At 43.9% G+C, this 19410-nt stretch overlaps 1 protein-coding gene across 3 annotated transcripts in view; it reads left to right on the forward strand.

The window, feature by feature from the left end:
• CNGA3 (cyclic nucleotide gated channel alpha 3) overlaps positions 1–8735 on the forward strand; it is a 30969-nt gene extending 22234 nt beyond the window's left edge. Inside the window, exons 5-8 of one of the 3 annotated variants that reach the window (XR_774889.1) lie at positions 2252–2359; positions 3273–3379; positions 6746–8213; positions 8636–8735. Coding sequence is in view for 2 of the 3 variants with exons in the window: in XM_010575776.1 (XP_010574078.1) it covers positions 25–144; positions 2252–2359; positions 3273–3379; positions 6746–8154 (1744 nt within the window). In the remaining variant the exon portion in view is untranslated. Of the gene's footprint in view, positions 1–24; positions 145–2251; positions 2360–3272; positions 3380–6745 lie in introns of all 3 variants that reach the window. The other 2 variants (XM_010575776.1, XM_010575775.1) reach the window with 2 other exon arrangements.
• The last annotated feature ends 10675 nt before the right edge of the window (positions 8736–19410 follow it).

Consider the following 19410-nt stretch of genomic DNA (forward strand, 5'->3'; position numbering starts at 1 on the left):
TAAGCCTTACATTATGTTGTACAGCAAAAAGGAAGAAAAGAAAGAGGTTAAAGAGGAGAAAAAAGAGGAGAAAAAAGAGGAAAAGAAGGAGGAAAAGAAAGAGGAAAAGAAAGATGACAAAAAAGATGATAAAAAAAAAGAAGAGTAAGTATAAATAATGAATGTGTGCTTCTAACACAACTCCTACACTACAAACCATGGTATGGCATTTCATTGTAACAATTCCATGACAATTATTGTTCTGTAGGCTGCAGAATGTTAGCCTGTCAAAACTTTAATACATCTTACCCTTTGGAAAGGTGCCACTGCTCAACAAACTTGTTGCATCTTTGAGACCTGTGTTTAGACCTGCCACAAACAGCTTCCTAGGTTCATGAAGGAAAGGGAATTCAGCTACCTGTGATCATTTTCATTTGCTGTTGAAGATCACTTTTTTACTATGAGGGCATTTTGGGATGGCAGCCTGCTTTGCAGATCTGCACTGGCTTTTAATTGTTCCAGAATGTCCATAATGATTCAGAGCAGATGAACCAAAAGTCTGGTTTGGACAAAGAGCAAAACATGTAGAAAATTACAGATTTACTAATAAGTTTAGTTATTACACTGACTAGCATATTTAATTACTTAATGTGGTGCAGTTTATTACTAGTGATTACTAAAGTTTGCTTCTGCTGATTAGGAGATGCTGTATTTCTGCAACAAAATGAGATCATTTGAATGCTTTTGACAGAAATGGATCCTGCTCTTGTTTTGTTCTCCCAAAGCTGACCTAAACATAGTACAATTTAGTGTTACCAGTCATTAAAAATAACAATGGTAGCAGATAAAAAGAGAATGCATTTGGATGGACTTCACAGTTAAGGAGTATGTTAGAGTAATATACTGCAAGTTTAGATGTATGTATACGGTGGCATGTGCTATGTAGGCAGGGGAACATGGAGAATCGCTTCCAAATGGAATCTGCTTGATCTCAAGATCTTGACTTTCTTAATCAAAGCTTTGTTTGATTAGAAAGCCTTTGTTGTAGGGATTCTCCTTTGGTCTCAATTACTATGTAGTGAGAGACTGAGCTTTGCAGTAGCCTAAAGTGTTTCAAAACATTTCAGCAAAGAAAATAAATGTTTTAATATCTAGAAGGTAGTGTACTCTGTCATATAAAGACTGTATTTCATGGTCACTAGTTTTGAGGTGGTGACCTGTTTTTAGAAGAAATGGTTAGAAACCTGTTGTGAAGATGGCAAAGTAAATACTTTTTAGATTAAAGCTACTTTCTTTACTAATGTTATCATCTGGACATTCAGCTGACAGCAGGGATAATGCCAGAAATATGAAATAAATTATAATTACATTTTAATATATTTACATTCTTGAAGATTAGGAAAAGTCATGCAAATACATATCCAAACATTGCCTGGTCACGTATTCCCCACACTATTACACAGTTCACAGATTAGACTATCACATTACTGTTGGCATGACTTCTGCAGCTGTGGATCTCACAATCCACTAATACATACTTCCTCTGATTACATACAACATGCCTAATGCTGTCTATTCCATCTCAGCCTTTCTCATGTTGGGGAAGGGCACTTCTGAGCATACTCTACATGTGCCATTAGCCATGCAGTTCTTTAAATCTTCTCTGAATTCCAGGCTTGTACACTTCATTTAGCATCTCTCATTGTTGTGAGGCCTAGGGAGCCAGGACTATGAGTGTGAAATTTGCTTTTACATAATAGTACATCTTTTATTTATAGTCACACACTGTATGTGTGTATGCACACACAGTCTTACTTGTGTAAACATGTGTTTTACTTGTTTAAATGTGTACATGTACAGTCATTTCCATAATATAATTTGCCAAAACATCAGAAGTAATCTGCAAAGGAAGGCTCTTTCTTTCTCTAGCAATGGACGATAGCCTTCTAGCTGGAATGATAATAAACATTTAGCGTTTTACTTTTTTTCAGTGGGGGTCATATGCAGAAGAGTGTGGTTTTTCAGCCGTGGCAACGTGAATGTCTCTGTTTTTCTTTCCACTCTTGCTTTTTCCAAAGTTGGCCCAAGCAAATAAACAGAGCATGTCAGATGAGATGAAGCTAACATTTGGTATCTCATCTGGAGCTGCCTGCATGGAAACTTTCTCAGGCAGCTATGAGTTCATCATGAGATGAGCAGCCTCCAGAAGAGGGGGATCCAGGAGGTCCCTTCATTACATTTCCAGTTTAAATCTGCATGTTTTACTTTCCAGGAAGAAAAAAGAGATCTTTGTGATAGATCCTTCAAGCAATATTTACTACAACTGGCTGACCATAATTGCAGCACCCGTGTTCTATAACTGGTGTATGCTAGTGTGCAGGTATGGATTTAAGTTAATAATTTTAGGTTTCAAATTTAGTGTCTCATTATGTTTCCTACATAAAGCATCCCCTTATGTCCCTGTGGTATTTTTTGGGTGGCTTACCTAGAAGATTTACAGTTCATATACCCTTAGGGATGTACAATATACATACCACTGGGAACAGAAAGCCAACATTTCGTCTTTTTGTCTAAAACAAGTTTGTTGTCACCTGCAATGAGCGTCCTCACGAGCGCTGGCTGTGGCCTTTGTGTGCCACCTACTGGCTAGCTGTAGGGATGTGCCTTGGCCACTGCGGGCTAGTAATCGTTGCTGGAGATAGGTCTTCATATCACCCAGCAGAGAACAGACGGGAGGGGTGTGGGCAGTGTGGGATCATCTTAAATTAGTATCATGCATCTATAGATGCTTGAAGGGCAAGAAGGATTTTACTCGAGTATTTATTTTCCCTTGTAAAATGTGGAAATCGGTTTGAGTGAAAGTAATGGAGTGCTGTGGAAATGGTTCACTTTGGCTGTGTCAGGTGGCAGGGAGGGATGAGGATGGCTTGCCACTCAGAAACAAAACTTGTCTCTGGGAATTATCTTAATGGAGATGTGTATCCCATGAAATCTGATGTATATTTAATTGTAGGGATATGCATATTCCTTCACAGGTGCACTTGGTGTGGCATATACTGTGCTTGAGTTTTGTTCCTGGTCTGAACACCTTTGAATTCTGAAAGATACTAGTGTCTGTTTAGACATAGCTCTAGTGTGCAGATGTCTAGGCATGGAGGTATGCTACCTGTAATTTTGCAGTGCCAGTAATGTGCACTAACATACTGCTAGGTTGCACATTACAAGTATGTAATGTGCATATGTGCTTATGCAGTTGCTGTAAATATTTTTTTTTTCTATCTTTGTTTCTTTAGAGCCTGCTTTGATGAGCTCCAAGTTGACCATGTTAAATTATGGCTGTTCTTGGATTATATCTCTGATGTCATCTATGTTCTTGACATGTTTGTCAGATTCAGAACAGGTGAGTCTTTCCAGGGTTTTACAGTTTTTTCAGATACAGCATGGATATAAGGGCTGGAAACAGAAATTCCCTGGTGGGGACTAATGCATGTAGTATCTTGTCTCCAGCAGAATCCAACAGTGGAGGCTTTGGGAAGTTGAAGTGTCTAACCAGCTTGGATTGTTTTAAGGCTGGACTTCCCAATGCCTGCACTTCATTTGTCCCTAAAGTCAGTTCCATCAGTGCTTAATAGGCATGCCAGATGCTGACCAAATAGCCACTGTAACAGGCCGTGTGGGGAAGGGAGAATAAGGCACTTTGCATGTCATGATCACTCTGTGCATGCTGTACTCCTTGTGCTCATTAGATTGGGCAAGAAATGAACTGCACCCCACAAGTGCTGCTTTCTTAGCCAGGTTGCGCAGCATCCTGCTCAGAAGTGATTATTGAGTTGGTCAAGTGCAAGACCTGGCACTCATCTCAGCCTCCAGTCTTCCGTCGTCTGCCTGGAACCTGCCACCAGCTGTATTTCCTGCAGCCTCTGCGAGGTCCTGTCTGGGTCTCCCACTGCCTGGTGGTGGTATAGGGTTAACCCAGGAGGGTGGTCGTATGGGATTAACTCAGGCACCTTTGCTTAGGTCCTGCCTTCCTGAAGGAAATGTGAACCTAAAGGACCTGTGAGGACTGTGCCATGTCATGCATGAAATGGTTCTCTTCAGCTTCCTGTCCCTGTTTCTGTAGTCCAGAGAGGCTGAGAAGATTCCATATTTGTGTGTGCCCAGCTGATACAGGTTCTAGGCTTAAAGGGATACCTGTTTTAAACAAAACAAGGTCATAATATAGGCCTAAGCAATGACATACAGTGATCCATACCATTAAATTGCTAGGATAGTCCTTGATGTACTTTGGTGCATGTACTTTGGGCTATGCCAGCTAGCAGTCCCTCAGGCAGTGTCTGGGCACAGCTGGAAGGACAGTAGAGGTTTGGTGTTGTTCATGGTGTCATTTTTGGAGGGGGCTGGGAAAACTTCCCTGTGAATAGAAGCTGTCATGGTAGATGGTCTCGGGGCCAGAAAACATTTCCTGGCTTGTTCTATTTACTGGTATTGATGCAGCCCCCAAATGTCCCTTGAAAGGGTCCAAAACCACGCTGATAGTTATAAAAATGATCTTCTAAATCTTTGATTTTTACATTTTTTTCTTTTTTTTTTTAAATCATGCTGACAGCTTGACATTAATTAAGGCTTGTGACAATTTGTAAACATAATTACAAGACAGAGGCTAAAAATGCTGTCATGTTGGGAAGCACACAACTCATGGCAAGCCAAATTCTTAAACTTAGCAAGTACCTTGTTCAACAGGAAAGTGTGTTTCAGACAGCAGCCTAAATCACAAGACTGCTGTATTTGGGGTGGAGGGGGCTTCATCATCTTTGTGTAGTTAAAATGTCAACTATGCCAACTAAATTTCTCTTCTGCAGTTATATCTGTTATTGTAATCGGAAAGAACTGAGCAGAAATTGGGCATGGCCAGGCAATGCAAGTTACAAAATTTCCATGGGCTGTCCTGATAATGATTGTACAGCTGTTAAAGCATGGTTAGAAGGTCAGCTTTGCAGACCTGGATTGGAACTGCAGAACTGCTGCAGAGATCTCCTGAATGCTTCAGTGCAGGTGTCTGCTGCAGTTTCAGGCACACAAGTAAGGAAGAAGTCGCTTCTTTTAGGTGCTGTAGTCTTTGTCAACTCTCTTAACAACCCCTCCTGCCTCTGCCTGTGCCTGCTGCTTTTTCCTGTAAGTCTGCAAAGTCCATCTGCCCTGAGGACAGAGGTTCTGGAATCCTTTGGGGAAGAGTGTGACTCCCTGCTGTCTAAGGGCAGTGACTGGCTTTGAACTGGGATCTAGGTAGCCCCACATCTACCGTGACCCACATCAGCTTCTCTGCAGTGCATTCCTTTCTAGCTGCCGGGCCAGTTTCACTGTATTTCACCTATTTGGTGACTGTGCACTGTGAAACAGAAAAGATTCATGTCTCTCAGCAGCTGGTCGTGTTTAGCATACCCTGCATTTTGATGCTTTCAGAAGGTTTTACTGTAGGACTTCAGTTCTGCGAGGAGACAAAGAGCCGAGGGGCTTTTATCTCCCTTCAGAAGGAAGGTGTTTCCAAAGTTATTTTTAATAATTGTGAGTCAGATTCATCTGCCTGGCCAACTTTTCTGTTTTGTTGCATAACTCTGTTAATAAGGGCATATTTGACCAGCTTTTTCAGCAGTTTTCTGGGAAGTAACACATTCATGGCACAGGAACTACTTCTATTTGTAGTCACCATCAGCTTGCAGATAGCCAAAGACAGATACACACATATACATGAGGCAGCTGTACAGATAAACACACATTACAGAAATACAGCCATGCTGTGTAGGGCACAAAGAAATGCAGCTTGGTCTTCCTCAACTGATGCCTCCCTGAGAAAGCTGCTGCTTGTAGATTGCTAAGTGATTAGCAAAATGTGATAATTGCTGATACACAGGGAATGTTTTGCTTTTCTCTCAGTGGACTTTTCCTCCTGACTGGCCTAGTGGGCAGACAATTGGACATCTCCACTTGCAATTGCAGCAAGTATTTTGCAGTGCATAGGCTGTTCCCTGTGGAACATTTTCAACGCTTTGAGCTTTCAGAGGTACAAAACAGCACTGCAGCTGTGCTGCTCAGGCAGCCTTTCTACGAGAACTCTTACACAGATGCAGTTTGCTTTAAGGTCTCTTACAGCAGTTTATGTCTTATAATTTTTTTAAAAGCTAATACTTTCCAAAGTCTTTTGATTCTGCTTAGTAGGTCTCTCACTATAAACACACAGGAAAAACATGTGTGGGGGGGGGGGGGGGAACTGGATTTCTTTTATCTCAAGGATATCTATATTGTTCAGAAAAAGTTTCCAACAATCCATTATACCTACTTATTCTTGGTATTTATTTAAAAATATTCCACTCTGATTTTATACACAATTGCTTACCACTTGCTTAACTTTAGTTATGACTCATGGCAATGATTCATGAAAAATGAGACATTTGAACCTCCCCTTTCTTTTTGCAAAGATACCTAAAAGAAGATGATACAGCTGTCCCAGAATAGAGTGGAAAACTGCAGGGAGCACTGTGCTAATAATAGAGTCATTGCTTTTTATCATTATATATCAGCTTTGAAACTTAATTGAAATACTTAAATTTGCAATTAAATATTTGTCATTAAATGAACTCATAGTGTATCAATGTCTGTATGCATAACAGTACAAATTTAATGTTCTCAGGTATCTGAAATATAAGTCACTCAGTACTGTTGATGGTATTTTTATTCTAACAAGTAAAATACGTATTTTTATTCTTTGAAGGCTTCCTTGAACAAGGCTTGCTAGTTCAGGATGAAAAGAAATTACGAGATCATTATACCAAAACTCTGCAGTTCAAACTGGATGTGCTGTCTCTTCTGCCAACAGACCTGGCATATTTGAAGCTTGGTTTGAACTACCCTGAACTGCGATTTAACCGCTTGCTGAGGATTTCTCGTCTGTTTGAGTTTTTTGACCGTACTGAAACCAGGACAAATTATCCAAACATGTTTCGTATTGGAAATCTTGTCTTATACATTCTTATCATCATCCACTGGAACGCATGTATATACTTTGCAATTTCAAAGCTCATCGGATTTGGAACTGACTCTTGGGTCTACCCCAATGTGTCCATTCCAGAGTATGGGCGCCTGTCTAGAAAGTACATTTACAGTCTGTACTGGTCAACGCTCACGCTGACAACCATTGGAGAAACACCTCCCCCAGTGAAAGATGAAGAGTATCTCTTTGTAGTCATTGACTTCCTGGTGGGTGTGCTGATCTTTGCTACCATTGTCGGTAATGTGGGCTCCATGATTTCCAACATGAATGCCTCCAGGGCAGAGTTCCAGGCCAAAGTGGATTCCATTAAACAATACATGCATTTCCGAAAAGTGACTAAGGATCTGGAAGCCAGGGTTATTAAGTGGTTTGATTACCTCTGGACCAACAAGAAAACAGTGGATGAGAAGGAAGTTCTCAAAAATCTGCCTGACAAGTTGAAGGCTGAAATTGCCATCAATGTCCATTTGGACACACTGAAGAAAGTGCGTATATTCCAGGATTGTGAAGCTGGACTTCTCATTGAGCTGGTGCTGAAACTGAAACCTACAGTCTTCAGTCCTGGGGACTACATTTGCAAAAAGGGAGATATTGGGAGAGAAATGTACATTATTAAAGAGGGAAAACTGGCTGTGGTGGCGGATGATGGCGTAACTCAATTTGTAGTCCTAAGCGATGGCAGCTACTTTGGTGAAATCAGCATCCTCAACATCAAAGGTAGCAAATCTGGCAACAGGAGGACAGCCAACATAAGGAGTATTGGTTATTCTGATTTGTTCTGCTTGTCTAAAGATGATTTAATGGAAGCCCTCACAGAATATCCAGAAGCCAAAAAGGCTCTGGAAGAGAAAGGGCGACAAATTCTGATGAAAGACAATCTAATAGATGAGGAAGCAGCAAAAGCAGGAGCTGACCCAAAAGACTTGGAAGAAAAAATAGAAAGACTTGAAACAGCTCTGGATACACTGCAGACTAGGTTTGCGAGGCTTTTGGCAGAATACACCTCATCTCAACAAAAGGTGAAGCAGAGACTTGCCAGTGTAGAAACCCGAGTGAAAAAATATGGTAGTGGCACCTTATCAGTTGGAGAAACAGAGGCTGAAAAACCTGAGGAGGAGAAAAAGCAGTAATGGAGTATTTATATTTCCTCATTTGTTGGAGAAGGTTGAAGCATGTGAAAGCCATAAATGTATGTAAATACGTGTGTGCATACATAGACATGATTATTTTTATATGAACTCAAGAGAATGGTTTTTAGTATTTTTAACTGAAGCAGTATTTTCTTGTAAATAGAACATTGTCACCTTCTTCTTAGGGGGAGATTTGGTCTGGCATTTGGGTACTTTTTTGTACTGGGAGTGGGTTTCCTACAGGTCATGCTCAGAATGTCTATTGTGTATGATACATGTAGGTCTTGACATACAGTGTCTCTTCCCATGCATGTTGCATTAAGAAGGCATTGTACTTGAAGTAGAAGGGATTGTTGGTTTTTTTTTTTTTAAAGGGCTTAAAAAATATTTATAGGGTACATGCTCGAACTTGCTACCTTAGTAGCTGATTAAATGCGTGGACGCACATCTGGGCTTCTCAGAAATCTTTGTTCTTTCACAGTGAAGCATCTGCACAAACAGCTGGACTACAGCTACGCAGCAGCACGGACCTGGCCTGTGCGGTGTAGCCCTGCACGTGTATGAAATAGCTGTGCATCTGATTCTTTCTAATGAGTTGGGCTCTGCACAAAAGTCCATGCTGACAGAGTAGCAGTGCTCATTCACATCCTTTCTGGCATGGTCTGCGACAGCCTTTGCTGATCTGCAACTGCTTTGCTTGGGGAGAGAGTGGGAGATCCTCCCCCCCCCTTTTTTTTTTAGCTCAGCCTGATCCCCACTGGTAAAACCCTCACTTGGAAGGGAGTCCCCAAAAGCTCACTGATGGAAGGTTATCTGTAGCAATATGGCTTCGCTAAACCTGGGATGAGAAAAGAGGGCCCTGGTGCGTGCAGCTCCCATACATAGGGTTTTGAGTGAATTCCCTTTCAGCAAGTGGTAGTCCCGGAGGGAGGCTACAGAGAAACTGCACAGGCTGGCAGGACAGGCTGTCCTTGCCTGCCAGCCAGCTAGCTTTCTCCTGCAGCAGGGTTTCTGCGAGGCAGGGAGAACAAGCCCTGTGTTGCCAAGTCGTTCCTGCCACTAGGCCTATGTTTTCTTCCTCTTTATTTCATTTCAGGATGCCTACTCCTCCTCCCTGTGCTATTTACTGTCAGCTTTTCTCTGAAGTAGTTGTCGCACTACCGTGTTTCCATTAGTCAGGGAGAAGTAAGGCCACGTTTGCTCAGGTCCTACTGATAGGAGCCTAGTTGTGCTGGTCGCTTTTCTACTTGCTGCAGAGTAGTTGTCTCTGCCAACGGTTGGGCTCTGAGGTGAATACACAGGTCAGGTCCACTCAGCCTGCCATGACACTCAGGGCAGAATGGTACTGTGAAGGTTTCTTGCTCTGTCACGTTGCAACCTCAGGATTTGCCTCTTACACACCCCTCTTAGCCTCTTCCACCCTGCTGCTTCCAGTTTCTTTCCAGACTTCTCTCTGTCCTACTGAGGGGATTTCTCTAATAGTCTCCCTCTGGGAAGATACTCGCTTTCCTTTTCTGCTCTGCAGTATTTTTCTGTCATGTAGCTTTCCCTGTGTTACTTGTATTCTCTGGCACCTCACTGACTTCAGAAGAGCATGGAGTAGCAGGGGCTGTTCAGCGTCTGTGGCATGGGGACTGGATCCTCCAGCACCATTTGGTATTGCTGTGGGCAGCGCTCTGCCATTTAGTTGTCCTCAGCCCTTACTTAGGAACCTTAACAGCATGTGGGAATAGATGTCCTGCTGGAAAATTGGTGAGAAACCCACTGAGAAGAGGGTGGTTAACTAGATAGTAGTGAAACGAAGAGAGGCAGTTGCTTTGCTAAACTGAGTACAACTGCTCATCTCTGGGCAAGCAGCTGTCCCACTCCTCTTGACACATTTGAGCCTAGTGAGAGAGACAAATCTGACAGTGACTAAGGAATGGGGCTTTACCAGCAACACTGGAAAAGAGACTACCAGTTAGTAGAATTCCACACATGGCTCATGTCTAAACTCCTGTTATCAGCCTAGAAGCCAACTAGACTTGGATGTCTACTGTAGGCTGGACTTAAGCCCTATTATGAAGATTTCCACTGACTATGATAAGGGCTTTGGAAAGTAGCTGAGACCTATATGCAGCCGGTGGAGTTTGGGAGTTTTGGTCCTTCAGCTGAATCTTGTCCTTATTTTCTCCAAGGGCTTGAGACAAATGGGGGAGGTAAGAGAGGCTGCTTTTGGCAGGGGCCTTATGCCCTCGCTCCCACCCTGAGGAAGGCAGGGTTGTGGTGGAGCCAGGTGTTGGCTGGTTGCCGCGTACCACTGTAAGCACCAACGGTGCAGTCACAGGCTGCCGAACCTGCAACTCTCACCTTGTAACAGAGGCAGGTACCGCACTCGCCTGTGGCTGACATTCACTGTTGCGTTACTCAAACGCCGTATGTGGTAGGGGTTTCATAACTTATTGTCATATTCTATATCAGTCGTCATTCTCTGTAACTATCTATCTACCCAACATACTACAGCTGTTCCAGCCTACTAGGTGTATACAAGTAGAAGTGTTTAAAGTATTATTTATACCTGTTCAAAAAAACCCACAAATGCAAGAATACTTCTTTACCTGATGGATCAGAACAGCTTAATCTATCAGTTAAATACATGTTCACTCTTCCCTTTTCCATGCCTTTTGGTCTGGTTTTCACATGCCAGAAAAAGAGCTATTTTGATGCTATTGGCTTTAGTCATTTTGAAATATACAGCTTTTGGCATGATGAAATCACATCCTTTGATGTCTTTCATCTCTAAGATGTTTTTTCCCCTTCTTTAATGTGGCAACAGCATGTACATTAAAATATTTTGAATAATGTTCAAGCAACTCAGTGTTTTCTCTTATCCATATCCCTCTGGATTTTAATGTTTCATGACAGACTTTGATCATGCCAATATTACATGGCCCAGAAAATCATTAGCTAGAAAAGAGATCTGAATTGACAGAAGACCAAGTGGGAATGGCAGAGTTCTCCCCTCATGGTGGGGCGGCTGGCACACAGCTTTTGTCCCATGCCTGGTTTTGACACTGTCGCTGTTTGCAGATACCACGCAGGCATGCGAGCCCGACCACCATGCCGCTTCCCCAGCGGTGCTGGGCCTTGGGGGTACAGAGCTTGCCAGGCTCCTCGTGCCGCTGCTACCGATCTCCCGTCCTTTCCTTCTCCAGCTCCATGCAGGGCAGCACAGCAGGGCTGGTGCCTTGTCCAGCAGAAATAAAAGCATTTGCAGCTTTTTGCTACTTGTAGACACATGTCACTTACCAAAAATCCCCCCACAAAGCACTGGGCAGTACCTGGCATGGGCTGGCCTGGTCCTTCAACCCTCCACAAAAGAAAGCAAGGAACAGGACAGCTTTTACAGAGCATTTGAACATATACCCTGAAGCTGCAAACAGAGCTGTAATGGCCACAGCGCTCACTTCACACAGGTACAGGAGCCAACCCATGCCAAAGCGGGTGGCCATGGGGAGGTACTGTTGCTCCAAGGTGCCTGTGCTGGGCAAGACATGCAATGGACAAGGCCCAAGGTGTTTGAACATCTGCTGCAGGTGCAAAAGGAGGGCAAAGCTGGTAGAGCAGCACTGCCATGCTCCACGTGCTGCCTGGAGTGAGCTTTTCCAGGGAAAGGGTCTCAAGTCACAGGCCCTGCTCCCCAGCAGCAAATGATTTGTCTTGCTGCTCTCCGAAGTGCTCTCAATAGCAGCACCCCATCCTTTTCCTTTCGTCCCCTGCAATTATTTTACTTTAACGGTTTTTACAGTAGATACCTCTGCTCCGGAAAATTCAATGAACTGAACTGGACAACAGAAACGGTGGTGACAGCAAACCAGCATGTGTATGTGTACAGACCCTCTCAGATACAGCCAAGGGCTGGGTTTAGCTTGACTGTGCAGCTCTTTCTGCAGAAACAGCCCAGGGAAGGAACAACCCTACATTTAATTCTTTTCTTTTAGGCATCTGCTTTACAGTTTTATTCCTGCCAAATACTTGTTAACATACAACCACAGAGGGCTCTGCTTTACATTAAGAAATAAACTGTTCATTTTCCTTTTCCCCACAAAAGCATTAATGCTTTCTCTGAGCTGGTCCATACATTGCTGGTTTGGAAGACACATTCATTTCTGTATTGCTGCTGATGGCAAGGATTAAAGAGGGTTTCACAGGCCAAACCTAGTCCAGGTTGTCCAATGAGATAATGCAGTTAGGCTGACTAAAGTAGAGCTGCTCTTCATCCTGAAGATTTGTGAGATGACAGCATTTGTATTTGACTTCAAAGTCCCCCGGCTCTTCTATTAACGTTTCCATCCTGGAACAGACAGAAAGAATCAAACCCCTGTTTACATAATCTGGCATTCATAGAAATACTTTGCATATCCCTGAGAGCAAAATGAATTATGCACTAAATGGATCTGGCAACTGTACAGGCAGCTAAAGCACAAGATCTCAGCTGTGGCAGTTTTTCTGAGGGAAGCCATCAATCTAGGAATCCCCCTCTCCCCCCCAGCCCCATCCACAGTCCAGAGCCCGAGGAGGATGCTGCCTGGGGATTCTTTACAGGTGGGATGGGGAAGCCCTGTTCCCTTCCACTCCACCGTGGGCGGATGGGGAGGGAAACACATGCAAGCCCTGAGGAACAAACTCTGGGGCTAAAAATGGTCAAGCCTTTTATTTCTGAAATTCTGATTTTGCAACTGTTTCCAGCTCACAAATCAAAGGCTGAGGCTTGCAGCTGCCAACTAGCCTTGCGGCTTCACTGAGGAAAATAAAATTCTGCTATTCTGTGTTTGCAATTCTCCTTGCTCTGAACCCTAAGAGCAGAGTGAGGGAGGAAGGGAAGACTCACATTATTTAAGCAAAATTGATTTCTGCAACCTCAAGAGCAGGACAGCAGGGTGTCCTCAGCTTCAAGGATGAGCACAAACATCAGCTTTACTCCAGAAGCAGCAGCAGTTCTCACAAAGAGATTTTCTTCATCAGCTCTACCATTTCTGCTTGGCTTCTGCAAGGAGAGCACAGGTTGCAGTACCAATGGCTGCAACTCCCATGCCAAAGGGTGTCCTCCCAAAAGGCTGAGGAGGACACTGTTCAGCTCTAACAGAGACCTGTCGTATTTGGATAGTCACCAGCAGATTATTAAAATCAGAAGTGCAGAAACAGGAAAGGAATTTACTAATGGCTGCTATTCCATTTTAATTTCCTTAACGTTTGTAGTGGCTGCTATCAACCTTGCTGTAACAGGGCAACTGAAGAACAGTAACATGGAAAATTGGGAAAGCACAACTGTATTCTGGACCGATGGACAGCTTGATGAATAGCTTTTAATTTCTCAGCTTTTTGTCTGCTTTGACACGTCATTTCTTTAGTTTCCTGACAAAAAAAAAACAAACCCAAAACATTGTTCAACAATAACAAAACAGTTATTTCTCCCCCATTGCCCTGGAAGGGGAGCGACCCCACAGCAGTCCCTACACCAAGCGGCTGGCACAGCAAGAACCCATGGGCACTACCTGCCTTTCCAGACAAGGAGATAGAGAAGCACAAAAGGATTTTGGGTTTTTTTTTGGCACAGCTTGCCTCCAGGGCTGATGAATCAAACAGACTGTGCTGCAAAGATCTACTCTTTTTAGGAGAACCAACTGCCAGTTCCCCACTGAAGTACAAATATTTTACTTGCAGAATGGTGCAGATAATTCATCCAACAAGCTTCAGTGGGATTCCCGCCATTTTCAAATTATTTGCAGATTTAGGCTCTTTAAAGCAAGTCCTTGGGGCTGCTTGTTCACAGGTACTCGTCCAAAGCTTGGCACAAGGAAGCCCCTCTTACAGCAGTGACTTTGGACACTTTATGGTGAAAGAAATTATCCAGAGGTGGGTTTTTTAATGGATTCTGACTACTGAAAACCCAATGCCTCATCTCCTTTCAATAACACAGCTGCCTCCAACTATGCTTGCACAAAGGTTAGAAAAACGCTTATGTCTAGCAACAAAAAGCTGCAGAGCTTTTCCTAGGGAAGTGCCTCATGTCTTTCCAAACACATCAGTTGCCACCACAGCTCATTTACCCTCTCAGCCATGGCCAGGCTTCTCCGTGCGTGGTTCAGACCAGAGCTCTGACAGAAAGGATGAGACTCCCACCTACCAGGTAGATTGACAGAGGACCTGCCCCAAGCAAAACACTTTCAGTTCAGGGTTTCAAGGCTGACTGCTTTGAAAAGGTTTCACCTGCCGTAACCTAAATGCACCAGCCGCAAGCACTGGTAGCCAAAGGAGGATGACTGCTATGAGGAAGGAGAGGAACAAGGAAAGAGCCACGCAGCACCTCAGGACACCTGGTGGCAGTTCAAAATGCAACCAAGAGGAGGGGTGAAAGACCTGTCCTGGGGAAGGAAGAAGCAGCTCAGCTTGCTGCCACTGGGGGAGAGACACTGTTACAGAAGAGACGCAGTGACCTGGAGCCCTGGAGAAAGCAGACAGGGAAGCCCCTTTCTATCGACCAGGCAGTTTTCTACAACTGATTTACACTGAAACTTTGGTGGCCAGAAGAGGCTCAAGCAAGACTGATGGCATGTATCCAGCAGAGCATGTTCCCCCTCCCCAGCCATCACCTGTACCAAGGGCAGGATAAGCGATGTGTAGCACAGCAGAGCTACCTACTCTGTATGGGTTTCAGTCCTACAGGGCTTCACTCTCACTTGTGGGGGGGGGGCGGAAATTGCAGAGGAAACTCGGAAGGCAATGAGACCAACTGATGCTGGCATCAGCCACTGGGAGACTCCAGAGGCTGCAATCAGCCTTGGGATGGGAGATTCCCAGAGGAAAGGTGAAAAACAGCAGAATACGGCTGCTGGATGCTCCTGCCTTGCAGATGCTGGGAAGAAACTGCCAAACTAGCCCATTTTTACCACCCACAGCCCTGCAGCAGTGAGGCTTAAAGGTAGCAGGCAGACCACCATTGCTTCTGCACCTCCAAGTTCCCCCCATTGCAACCGCTGGTCTGGACCAGGACAGGGCAGCTGAGAGCACTGGCTCCACGCCACCCACTGTCCCTTTGGGAGAAGCCAAGAGCACAAAAGCCAAGAGAGAAAAGGGGCTAAAACCATCCTCTGAAGGTGGCAACAGCAGCAGAGTCCTAGATCCAGTAAACCTTTCCTAGGCAGGAAGGCTCTCTTTCCCAAAAGCAAAGCCAGCAAGGAAAATGGATTGGATGATAAAGTCAAACTGCTTATCCAAAAAGCCACAGGTCTGGAGCAGGGTTGCCTGTGAAAGGCCTGAGGTCTGCTGTCCAGAACAAATCCTGGTGCAAGAGCAATGCTCTCACCTGGGCTGGCTGCTGGCTATTACAGCTAGGGAGGAAAGCAGAGCCCAGCAAGGACAGAGCCCAATAACTGCAGCCCTACTCCAAAGCAGCCAGACAGGAATTTTGTTAGAAAGGATATCCACTTGGGGATTTTAGTTTGGGAATACAAGATCCTTCCCAGAGAGATTCAAGGTGAAAAAAACCTGGCCCAAGAGCAACCCTTATCAGATGCTCATAAAGGAGTCCGTGTTGTGTTCTGAAAAGAAAGTATCCATGTTGGTGAGGACAAAACGTCACCTGCTTTATTTTAGGTGACTTGCTACAAAGTTCATAGGATTCTTCATGTGCAGATGACAATTAAAAAAGTTAATTTAAAAAATCAGTGTACATAGCGCAAGGGAGATAAAAACATGCTTTCATCTAGGAAACATTCTACTGCTGTTCCCCATTTTTATTAACATCAATTATATCACGAAATAATAAAAACCTTTAATTGTATCATATTAGCTCACTTGATCTTTACCCCTCGCTGCTCAAACATTGAGTGCTTGCAATGGGAAATAACTAAATCAAATGTAGCAGCACATAATGTATGGCAGCTGAAAACTTAGAACAGAAACGTTCAACTAGTTGGCATTTTACAGTTACTTGTGAGCATCGTTGCTTGCACAGCTGTGCTATACAGATCTAGAAGCAAAAGGATGCAGTAGGATCTCTGTATGTGAACCCACTGGCACAGCAGAAACCTATCCCAGAGCTTTTGGCGACGTTAAGAAGAAAGGCTTCATGTCAGCTTTGCATGTGACAACAGTTCCACCACAAATCTTCAAGCCGCTGCAGTTTTATCTTCACTTGACATTGCTCAGTATCAGTTGTCAACCAAGCCTGTATGCACAGCAGCATCCCTGCACATGTAGCTGTTTATAGTTTAGCTGTGCTGCATTGTCCATCCAAAGGCAGAAATCCGACTCCAGTGATCACTGGCTGACTTTCAGAGTCAGCTCTAGTTTTAAGTCTCAAAAACTATGCACAAACCTACCCAGGAAGGTACCATAGCAGTTCCTAGTGCCATTTTATTACCCTAAAATAGAATAACAATTCCCGCTCTCTACTCATATCTCTGACATCCTTGTCTCTTAGAAATTTCCCCACATAGAAACACTGAAGCAGGATATATATTGAGCAACAGACATCCATAAACACAAGCATACTAGGTAGACCAATTATTTATCAGCACCACTCTCTGGATGTAGCCTACAAATACTGCAGAACAGAACAAAACCACATTTGCATATCGCAAAGCAGCACATCTGCAATTAAAACCACCTTCCCACCATCCCTGGTCTTCTCAAGATCCTTTACAACCCTCCTTTCAGTTAAAAAAATAAACCCCAAACATACCTCCACTTCCTTCATCCTCCCTAGTCTCTTTCTCAGTCAAAATCCATTTTTCATCTGCTTCTCTTCCAACCTACTTGCTTTTTTCTGCCAACCCATCCCCTCCTCTCTCATCTCAGCCTTTCACTTGCTCCCCGCACCAGCCAACACAGGTGACTTCTCCAGCCAAGCCCAGCTCCTGCCCAGGACCCAGCCCATAAGCCATTGCAAAAGAAGGACTGATGTTTCACACAGTAGGTTTCAAAGAAATGGGAATTTGCATCCAAGTGAAAGAAATACTACATTTAGTGGGGGCGGGGAGGGGATTGATTGTGGCTTTCAAAGATCACAAGCCTTTTCTACTTGCAATCTTATACCTGTGAAATTCCCTCCTTCCATTCAAGAACATGGCTCCCAAACCAATACCCACCATACCCCACTGTCAGCTCTTCAGAGAGCAAAGCTCAGAGGAGGCACAATCCACAGACACATCAAGGAAAAAGTTGCTTTTTCTGCTCCCCATGGATTCTGTCACAGTAGCTTCCAACAGGCTGGGCGGTGCTGGTCTGCAGTTGCAGTGAAGGAGTTGCCCTGTTTCAGGCTTGGCCACAATGCCCCTTACCAGAAACTCAACCAAAGATGCTCTGGAAACTTCTAGGACAACGGGAGGAGGGAGATTCTCACGTTCAGTGACAAGGTGGTACATCAGGACGCAAAGTCAGTGGCAGGAAACACCTCCAACTGCAGGCCAGCCCCTCGCTTGGTGATTTAATGACAGCAAAGCTATGAAGACAGAACCTTCCAGCTCCACAGCATACAGCCGAAGTCACCTAGCAAGTAACTTTGAAAATTATTGCTTAGAGAAATCCAGCAGCGAGACACTCTTTTCGATTTCGTTAATGAAAAATCATAAAAATCAACAGCTGAAGACATCTTTAGAAGGAGCACTGGAGAAAATACATGCCATTATTTCATGGTTTTTCAGATGAATTCAACTGGATATGAAGTGACCTATCTAAAGGCAAATGCCAGTATCAGCTCCATTTCCAAAGCAGTGTCCCTTCTACAATAGGGTATAAAACTGAATTTCTTAATAAAATTCATTTCAAGTCCCTGATGGTCTTATGAATTTGGTGACAACAACTTCAATCACTTCATTAATTCTGAAAGTTTAATTAAAGTTGTGCACAAGTACAAACAGGAACTGTAGGTAACTGATCACAAGTTGTGATTCTGAGACTAACCAGAATAAAGTAAGCCCTTGTCAAGAAAGGCTTGATCTTGCATAGCTAAACTTGGAAGAAGTTCCTGCTCCATCTTGCATGCTGAAACACTGGAGTTTTTCTGCATAATAAATAAGGCACAGCTCAAACATTCAGCCTGACTGGAGTATCTTCATCCTGAAAAAAATTCTTGAAACAACCAGGAAAGTTTTAAACCCCTAGTGAGATTAAAAATTTACCTGGAGGTAATTGGCTAAAGCAGTGCCAGTGAAGCACCTTAAAGCTGATGCTGTGGGGGTTGTCCTCCGGCTGAACATCAGCAGCATGGAAACCTGTGTCGCATCCCCTGCTCCACAGAGCAGAAACCTGGGCAAGCATCTGGGCAGCCCACACTGCGGGCTGCCTGGAGGCTCAGCCCATCAGGTACATCACACACCTGCGTGGTATGACATGCAGTATGAAGCTCCTGCTTCAGCAGTGAAGACCACTGTTGGATGAGAGGTATGGGTTGACTACTGTAACAGAGCTGCTTGGAGCCCCAGGCTCATCATCAGCCCATTCCAATGTCAGCTTTCCTCAAAGCACAGGGCTGGAGAGGGTCTCCTTGGCTGCCACAGTCCCGTCTCAGGCAAATGCCTGCCAAACAGAAGATAAGCCCAGTCAGAAGTTCACAAAACACTGTTCCTTAGTTAACTGAACTGTGCTCACTCCTGACGACTGTTCCTGAAATCTTTTTAGCAAGAAACAAAAGCTTTCATCTTTTAAAAGGTGATGCTCTCTTCATGCGGAGTCATGTGCTAACATGCCTTTAGAGCTACAAAAAACTATTCCTTCACTCCTAATGAAATCTGAAAAAATGCCATATTTGTTCAGTACTTAGATGATTCTTTTCAGTGTATCTTGCATTACTGTAATTTTTGAGGCATATAACACTACCAAATACAGATAAAAGCCTGATGACCCCTTCGCACCAAGGTTGGAAACATCTTGGCAGACTGTTAGGGAGCATAAGGAAATGCTCAGAGAGGCATTTATCACTTGTCAAATGAGACAATGCTGAGATGCCCAAAATATTTTCTTGTTAACATATTAAGGACACCCTGAGGAGAGAACACCAGCGCACTGGCATCAGACTGCTACCTTGGAAGAGAAGTCTTCCATCTCACTTGAGAGAGGTATTTCAGTGACACATAAGTACACTTAAGTTTGCAAGGTCAGCTTTGCAGACCTGAAATTTGCTGAATGCTGCTGAAAGACTAAGTGAGGGTGAAAGACATTCTGGGTGTGCCTGGAGCCCAGAAAAGAAACCCCCCCCCCCCCCCCCACACACAC

The sequence above is a fragment of the Haliaeetus leucocephalus genome, unplaced genomic scaffold, assembly GCF_000737465.1.
Source record: "Haliaeetus leucocephalus isolate CR32 unplaced genomic scaffold, Haliaeetus_leucocephalus-4.0 Scaffold495, whole genome shotgun sequence".
NCBI classification, from domain to species: domain Eukaryota; kingdom Metazoa; phylum Chordata; class Aves; order Accipitriformes; family Accipitridae; genus Haliaeetus; species Haliaeetus leucocephalus.